A 9495-nucleotide genomic window follows, 5' to 3' on the forward strand; every position below is an offset into this window, starting at 1 on the left:
GTTTTGAACACCGTGGAATAATTGCTCAATCTCTGGAAGTTTGATAAATTTAAGTTTTTGAAATATGAACATGCATTTTATTTGAGAAAAAAATTAAGTTTTGTGAATAAAAGTGTTAAAAATCAGATTACTTTAGAAGAATCTCAGATTAAAACAAGAGTTTTCGAAAGATAATACAAATTTAAATAATACTTTATATTTAAACTTTCGGTATATATTATTTTCTTATATATTATCGATAATTAAAAACTCATTACTTATGAACTGATTAAACTTTAAATATCATCCAAATTTTGGTTATTTTTAAATTAGGGCCCTAAAATGATTATATTTGCACTTTGCTAAACATCCTTTAAAACTTAAAAGCCAAAAGATTGATTTTGAGACGCCTCAACTAAAAAAATAAAAAAAAAAAAGAAAAAAAAAGAAAAAGAGACGCCTCAACTCTCAACTTTACTTTTTTTTCTTCTTCTTCAAAGTCTTAACGATTGAAATTTGGATCGTAAAATTAGATATATCAACTTTAATTTTGTTAAAAAGTAAAATTTAAATATTTAAAATTATGTAAAAGTACAGTAAATAAATCAAAACTTAAAATATATTAAAAAAATGATTAAAGATTTGATTTTAGTAATGATCCTATACAATTACATAGTAGTTACATGTATTGTCAATCTTAATTAAATAATCTGATTACATCAATCATATTAAATGATAAATAAAATATTTTGATATATTATAGTACCTAGACAAGCAATTAGTGGTGATCTTACACAATTAAGATAATAATTTATTTTTAATAATGACGATAAGTACTATGGAGCATTTTGCTTCGAGCATGTTGTTCTATAGTGCCCAACCTCCTTGCATATTGAACACTTATATTTTCTTGTTGGAAATGATTCTCCCATTTCTTTTCGTCTCTTCTTAGCTCCTCCTCTTCCCATCAAATCCGTTTCATCATATACGCAGTTTTCAATGTATAAGTGACAATTTCAGAAGTAGAAATAGAATCAGAAGAAGAATACACTTCACATGCACTTTCTTTGTCTGAAATATCCATATTCACCCAATCACATTCATCGTGATCTTGACGATTCTCGATCCATCTTTCACCTATATATACCCTTAAAACTGCTCTATCTCCATGTTGTACTCAAACTGCTTTGATCACTTATCCTAAAAGGAAGCGCTTGTTGGCCTTCAAAGCAACGATACATCAAACTGATGACAAGATCTTTCGGTTCTCAATTTAGTTTACAATCTGAAATGATTTTGCTTACAAAATCTTCATAAATGACATCTCGATCCAAATGCATCGCTATCGTATGTGCAGTTTCTTTGTTTTTTCCAACGCCAAATGTAACGATAATTAGACTCAACCCATTCACCGGAACAATCAACTGCTATTGTTATCTTGTCCTCCATTGATAGTTGGAAAGGAAGAAGAAGTGAGAAAAAACGCGGGAAAAGGTAATTGTGAAGAGGCGGCAACTTTTTTTTTTTTACTCTGTTTTAGGTTATTAGGGTTTTTATATAGGATTGGGTGGAAGGGGTAAAAAGAAAAACCCGAAAGACTAATTGAGAAAAAGGGTGGGTCAGGTCAAATTTCGGGTCAATTTTTGCTTCTTTTTTTTTCTTTCTATTAAAGCAGAGAACAGCTCCCTGTCAGCTCCAGTAATCTGAATACACAAGCAGCAAAACATGGTGAGTTTTTCATGTTTTTGCGATATTTTTTGTGTTTTATTATTGTTATTGAAATCACTAAATTTTAGCAAATGTTTGGTGTTTTTGCAGTCAGTGACACTTCATACAAATCTAGGTGACATCAAGTGCGAAATCTTCTGTGATGAAGTACCAAGAACTGCAGAGGTTCTTAATTTTCTTTTAAAGTTTGGTTTTTTATGATATTAATTTTATTGTAAGTAAACTAAAGTTGAATTCTTGTCTCCTTTTTCACTTTTTCTCTAAGAAGGGTTTCGAAGAATCTGGCTATTGTAGACATAGAGTGTGACTAGTTATTCTAATTCTGAAAGACATTAACAATTCTTGGGTGGGTCTTTACCCTCCGAGAACTCACTCTTGGCGTTTGAGGGGGTGACAGAACCAGTATTTGCACTAAGGGGATTCAAAATATAAAGAACGAAATATAATAAGAATTCAAGGTGGTTAAACATCTATTATATATAAAAAATGATTTTGACAGTGTACACATGTTGTAATATTTTGAGTAAGGTGATTTGAACCCCCTTGCGGCACTCTAGCTCTGGCTGGAGGGGTGGGGCGGGGTTGGGTGGGGGTTCATTAGCTGTTTGTTTCTATGTTTGCCTGAAATTGGTTGCAAAAAGTTAAGAACTTTGTTTGCAATTTGATAGTTTTGTTCTTCTTTCAATTTGGTGGAATAGGGTGGTAGTTTTGGCCTTAACCTTTTATGGTTCCCACTTTACAGCTAGGTCCAGCAGAGGTAAAATCCTTTGATCGACGCGTTTGATAATAGTTTTAATTCCCGTGCTTGTTCTAGTAGAAAGAGTTTTCTTGGGGGCTTTGTTCGCCTGCTCCCCTATCATCAAGTCACCAACTTATTTTGTTCTTTGAGCACTGTGCGGGCTTCTGCCCTTCTCATACATGGTCTTAGGACTTTGAGAGGGTGTGTATTTTTGGTAAAAAGTAGTCCGAGCCTGGTCACTGTGATATGTTTGTGAGTAGGCATCCTGTCCTTTGAAATTAGGGGGCCATTTGCCTAATTTCTTTGAGATAGTTGTCTCCTGCCCTAGGTATTCTCTACTTACTCACCGAGAATTCATTATTTTTTGTAATCCTCAAATGTTAGTGATTCTTCAGTGGCATAGCTCCAGACACATGGGCTTCTTCCCTTCATTATATGTGTTTGGATATTTAGCAATGAGGAATCATTTGTTGCATCCATCTGATAATAATTATTACATTATTTCTTCACTATTATTTTTATAAGGTAAAATTTTATTGGAAGTTTACCTAGCTGGTATAAAAGAAAAACATGACTCATACAATGACCAAACAGACAAGTTGCTACTCTATTCTTCCTAACAACTCTAGAAAATCCATGTATTGGTCTAGACCAACTAATAAATTGCTTTTACACCAATAAAACAGATCATGCAAACATTTAATTCCAGCTCTAGAGATGTGAATTTGATGGCCTTCATGCTTTGTTTCTCTCCAGCCATAAGGTTCAGAAGATGCACAGTGGGGTGATCTACCATATCTGCTTCACTCTCTGGGTACCCTTTGAGATGTCCAGCATCATAATAAGCTCCTGACACAAATAAAATGCGGCAGTTTCCAGGTCTTCTTAACATAAGTAGCATCTACTGCACAAAGAAAACCCCCTCTTCTGTAAATAGTTTTGAGTTAGACATACTCGCCAGATTGCAGTCCACCTGAACAAGCTAACGATAATTGGAGCTTTTGTTTTCCAAATTATCTTCCTAGGCCAAATATTATCCCTATGACCTATCTTCTTCAACAGTATACTATAACAGCTTTTACCTGAGACAAAATGTATCTTTACCTTCCAGAGTCTCCCTTTAGCATTCATCTATAGTGGCTACACTCATCCTTCACACAATATATAGCAATAATCAGCTTCCTCCAGATATCATTATTATCCATGTAACATCCCCAAAGCCATTTATTCCTCCCTATTATATAAATGCAAAGGTTTTTCTGTTGGGGATCTGAAAACAGGTTTAACACAGTCAGGGACTCAGGGTTGATCTTATAAGATCTTTATATTATGAATAGCCGTGGACATTTATTTATGCTGTCTTGATTCATTGTTAAGGAAGGATTTACCATTCATCTGTATATTTTGTTTAATGCCTGTACTGTTCTTCCATTTTCTCTCCTGCTGAACTTCTTCATGCTTAAATGTTACTAAAACTTTTTAATTAAATTTTCCTTTTGACAAGCCATATTTAGCCCAAATGTCTTCCAGTTTGACTATAAGTCTCTCTTACTTTGCATTTCTAAGTTTAATGGACCAAGATGGGCTTAACAGTTGTTGCTGCATCAATCCTCCTTCAAAAACTTGTCATTAGTGCAATTCATAAGAACCGATTATGATCCCGCTGCCCCAATTTATGTGCTGAACCTTTGTTTTTAGTCCTTCCATAAAGAATGATAAATTATATTTGAAAATCAATTAATTTTAAACTTCCAATCTTATCCTTGACGATACGATTTATAGCCACACAAATATCTACTACTTGCTTTAAACCACGAGTTTCAAAAGTCTCTTTTCTTTCTTAAAATCTGTGCCCTGTCAAAGTGAATCACATAATTGGGATGGGGGACAACTACATAATATATCCTGTTCAAGTGTATCAAATAATTTATCTTTCTGGTACATTAGATAAAATTGGAGCATTGCATCTTCCTGGGAAACATAGTTTAGTCTATCTGGTAAGTGGCATAGGAGCCTGGAGGAGTTATCTGCTACATCCCTTTGAAGTAATAGTTATTCCAAACAGGCACAAGGAGTATGTGTCTCCGACCTCTGTAGGCTAACAGTTTTCTGGAACAGCGATAGAAAGATATAGTTACAGTGGATGCAATGATCTTACCTCAAATAACCAAAAGAAAAAAAAAGGAAGAAAACATGATGTCATCTCAAATAAGCAGCTGAGTTTGGGGAATTTGTTAAATTGCAAATGCAAATTGCTTGTGTTAGAGCAGGATGGGTTGGTAGACTAATTCAACTTTCCAGAAAAAAGAAGTGTTTCTACTTAAGATCTCCCTTTCGTTAAACAAGCATAACTGTTTTCTCAGCTATTGAGAAAAATGGTCCTGTTGATATTTTCATTGTTACTCAATACTCATCTAATTGAAAGTTCCTTTTCTAATAAATGTTTGAAGCAATCAATAGAAACTGGAATCTTTTCTTCTTTTGGGTTTGAGGATAGAATCTGAACAGAAAAACAAACAGTTATCTCATGATGATCGCAAATTGTAGGAGATACTTATAAGGAACAGAAGGTGGGAAAGGCCCTTGTAAATCTTTATCCAACCGACAACTACATCTCAATCCCAAACAAGTTGGGGTTTTTTCTCAGCTATTGAGAAAAATGGTCCTGCTGATATTTCATTGTAACTCATCTAATTGAAAGTTCCTTTTCTAATAAATGTTTAAAGCAATCAATAGAAACTGGAGTCTTTTCTTTCTTTTGGGTTTGAGGATAGAATCTGAACAGAAGAACAAACAGTTATCTCATGATGATCGCAAATTGTAGGAGATACTATAAAGAACATAAGGTGGGAAAGACCCTTGTAAATATTTATCCAACCAACAACTACATCTCAATCCCAAACACGTTGGGGTTGGCTCTTGTAAAGTTTTATTAAGAGAACCCTTGTAATCAGACTTTTCAAGGAGGCCTCATTCACATGCTAAAACTTCTATTTATGGTGCTTGGCAAAGAATTGATTTAGATCTTTGGTTTTTCTCATTTGGGGTAAAAAGAGGGCAAAATAATTAGTAATGAGATCTTTGCACTCCAGGCTCCATGGAAGGTTGTAAAGATATACTCCTTCATTTGTACTCTAAAAAGGTTGTTATGACCAGGGTTTTAAAAGCTAAAAGCACAAAAAGAGACGAAATTCATGGGTTTGAGGCGAAAAGCAAGGGGTGAAGCACATAATTTACGAAAAATTAAAGATACCAAACATATATGAATTTGTATATATAATTATAAAATTTCAATTAAACAACTAATTTCAACACATAATAAACTACTATGATGTAGATATTAAATCCAAACTCCTCGAAGTTGAGATTCAAAGGATGGACTGTTTACCCTTGAGATCACTCCGTGTACCATTATTTGAAGCGCACACGCCTCTAAACTGTATCACTTCATCAATGAGGTGATAGCCCATTGCTTCACATTGATTCATCGGTTTAAGAGACAAAGCCTTGGCTTTCAAAAACAGTAGGTGTAGCAACTTGAAGTATTAGTTTGAGCCAAATTAGCCTTATCATTGCCTTGAGGCTAGTCCTAATATGAATTTCAAGTGCATATCCATTTATTCCTTCTGGCTGCTTAACCCCAAACAATTGCTAAGTTGACCTAGGTCCTTAGCCAAGGTACCCCTATCCTAAACCATTTCTTCTTGTATGTCTACAACTTTTCATCGCAAGACAAAGAGAAGTGCTTCCTTCCATCAGTCTATAAAAAATAGAAATAGACTAGATTGTAAACTCACAAATCAAAGTAACAGATCATAATATCTTCAACATGAGAGGTTACAATTGAGAAAATGCCATAAGCATTAAATGACAAACATCATAGCTACATTTCTGAACTTGCTTACCTCAACTAATTGAAACAGCATTTTTTATTAGTAGTTAGTTGAAACAAATCATGATGGAACATAGGCAACTAATGATGATTACTTCTTTGTCAGGCCTAGATCAGATGCCTGCAGCATATGCTTACTTGATTGATATATTCTGTGATACACACCCACACCCTTGCAGGCACAGAGAAATTTATTTGCTCTTATTGGATGCTGTATATTCTGCTTATGGATCTATCTAGCATGATTGGCTTTTTTTTTTTTTTTTTAATGTCACTATTATAGCAGAGAGTTACAAAAATTATATATTTCTGTAATCAATCATTTTTTGAGAAGGATATCTCTATGATCAATCTATTACCGGGTTTTCTCACATTAATGTTCCTGTCTCAATAGCTAGGATATCAGTATGACTTTGTTGAGATATATTGAACTACATCAAAAACGTCTAAAACATTGAGTTGCTCATTTCTAATATATGTACTGTTGCACATCACTTATATTCATTTACATACTACCCAGTACCTAGTGTCTGATACAGTATTTCTATTTCCTAATCCATAGGCCTATGCTGCATTCAGGTACATAAAAACTTGTAATTCAAATTTCTTGTGTATAATGTATACCATTGTATAATACCTGTGTTCAATCCCATGCGACAAAGTGCATGAAGTAGTATGTCCAATTCCTAATCCATATGCTTGGGTACATAGAGGGACTTATGAAGCGGTAAACATTATTTCATAACCGAAAAAAGCATAAGCTTCATGGTACAAGTAGACTTATTATTCTCCTTGAAGCTTGAAAGTCCTCTCGTATCATGATATTTTGCTTGCTCCTTTAAAACCATGATTGCTTGCAGAATTATTAATTTTTTTTGGTTTATACTTTGTTCCATTATTAACTGGAAGCAGTCATTTTTCAATTAGGTTGAGTGGTGAAACTAGTAATATTTGGTGTTTGTTTTAATTGGACGATTGAGATATCATTGGTAGTAACATTAAGTGCCCTTTGGTTGCAGAATTTCTTGGCGTTATGCTCAAGTGATTATTATGATGGGACCATATTTCATAGAAACATAAAGGGTTTCATGATCCAAGGTGGTGACCCAACAGGTACAGGGAAAGGTGGGACAAGTATTTGGGGAAAAAAGTTCAATGACGAGATAAGGGAGTCTCTCAAGGTACTTGTTGCAACATTTGTTCTTATGGATATATGTCTAATATATTCAGCAACTTCCTGTATCATCCTTTTACAGTATCAAGTTTGATCTGTTCTTGATATAGAACATTATTATTGGTGATCCCATAGACCTAGGAGATTCTGTAATATGGGCTGTAGCCTCTGTTACACCTTTTACAAAAGTTTGTTTAGCTTTGCAAGTGCAAAGTGTGCTTGTTTCATGGTTATTTAATGATGATACTCTGTTGTTAAAAAACTAAATAAGAACTTTGCTGTCTGATTAATGATATTCTGTAATTTCACAAATCATGCACTCACTGTTAGATGTCTTTTGTTACTCTATAGTTGCCTTTCCCCAGTAAGTTCCCCTGAGCTTTTTTTTTTGTTAGCTCCCAGAATTAATTTGGCTCACTTGCATTGGAGCTAACATCATCTTTTGTAGTCATCACTTTTTTGTTATTTCTTTGCATCTACGTGATGCCATTAATAAAATTTCTTATTTCTAAAAAGAAAAAACGTTCTGATTTCTTGTTTCCCTTTTTCTTGTTTTCAATCGTTTGGCACCTCAACTGCTTCATGGGGGTCTCTTGCTTTGATTAAATTGATTCCAAACTAGTCAGTATGGATCTGATTATACATGCACTACACTATGTCGATGATGCATTATGTCTTGCATGTTGGATTTGTCTTCTTTCACTCTTAACTGTCAGTGACTACCTCTTTTTAATTTTCTGAATCTTGTGCGTTTTGCATTCCATCCAGCACAATGCAAGAGGGATGTTGGCAATGGCCAACAGTGGCCCTAATACCAATGGGAGCCAGTTTTTCATTACGTATGCCAAGCAACCACATCTCAATGGATTGTACACCATCTTCGGGAAAGTGATACATGGACTTGAGGTTCTCGATCTCATGGAAAAGGTATGCCCGGACTGATGCTCGCTCATTTTGGAATGCAGAGTAATCTACCGTTTTCTAGCAGCTATGCTCATTGGTGATTCTTGGATCTTATTCAGCATTATTACTTATAAAACAGACAGAGATATTGACTTTATAGCATGACATTCTGTTTTCAGTATATATGTTGATCTATAAGACCCTTTACAGTAGTTGGCTATCACCTAAGTCACTTCTTTTCTAAATTTTGCAGACTCCAACAGGACCAGGTGATAAACCCCTTGCCGAGATCAGGCTCAACCGGGTGACCATTCATGCTAATCCACTTGCTGGCTGACGTACTTTTGAAGCATGCTAAAGCAGTATGTGTAATCTCATTGTTCGAGTTGTTGACCGTGGTGAATTCTTTGGACTATTGCTATGGTCAACCTTCATAGCCAACCAACTTACCGGTAGATAGAGAGTAGTTAATGTGGGATGATAATAGTAATGGAACTTCCTTTTTGTTGAGCTGTTGATCTTCCTGAAAGCACAGTCCTGAAATCTCCAAAATGCTAATAACTATGAAATGGTTCTCCAGATCTAAGGTTTTATATGTATAAACAGTGAAAATCTAGTTGGATATAATGTTGATCTATGAAAAATTTGAACATCTATTGAGTGTAAATGCATAGTTATTTTTTTCTTAATAATGTTGTACTGCTGTTGCATTTGATGTTAATGCAAATTGAATGATTCTTTTTCATTCAATTTAATATTGCAAGTCATGTTTCTTATAAATTAAGATTTTAAAAATATGTTGGAAGAATTTCATTATTGCTTGCAACACTTATCAAATTTATTCATAACCTTCTGTAACAAATCTATATCCTGGAATTCCTCCATTTATTTAATGATGAAATGTGGACATACAATTGGATGTACATTAAAAATGTAAGAAAATATTGTTGTTTTTTGTCGACAGTGTTAGCTATAATGGGTGACTAAGGAAACACCAAACCAGCTAGCTGTATGCCATTCAAAATAATAAATAATTACATTTTAAATATTTTTCTCTTTTATTGGGCACCCGGAAGTTTT

The 9495-nt window shown here is 34.3% G+C and overlaps 1 protein-coding gene across 1 annotated transcript; it reads left to right on the forward strand.

Annotated features, from left to right (window-relative positions):
* Positions 1–841: 841 nt before the first annotated feature.
* LOC102601974 (peptidyl-prolyl cis-trans isomerase CYP18-1) lies at positions 842–9165 on the forward strand. Its single transcript, XM_006356967.2, has 5 exons — positions 842–1707; positions 1798–1872; positions 7358–7519; positions 8281–8439; positions 8669–9165. The coding sequence occupies exons 1-5, from the start codon at positions 1705–1707 to the stop codon at positions 8750–8752; spliced, it is 483 nt and encodes a 160-aa protein (XP_006357029.1). The 5' UTR covers positions 842–1704; the 3' UTR covers positions 8753–9165.
* The last annotated feature ends 330 nt before the right edge of the window (positions 9166–9495 follow it).

This window comes from Solanum tuberosum, unplaced genomic scaffold (genome assembly GCF_000226075.1).
Source record: "Solanum tuberosum cultivar DM 1-3 516 R44 unplaced genomic scaffold, SolTub_3.0 scf00240, whole genome shotgun sequence".
Taxonomy (NCBI): Eukaryota; Viridiplantae; Streptophyta; class Magnoliopsida; order Solanales; family Solanaceae; genus Solanum; species Solanum tuberosum.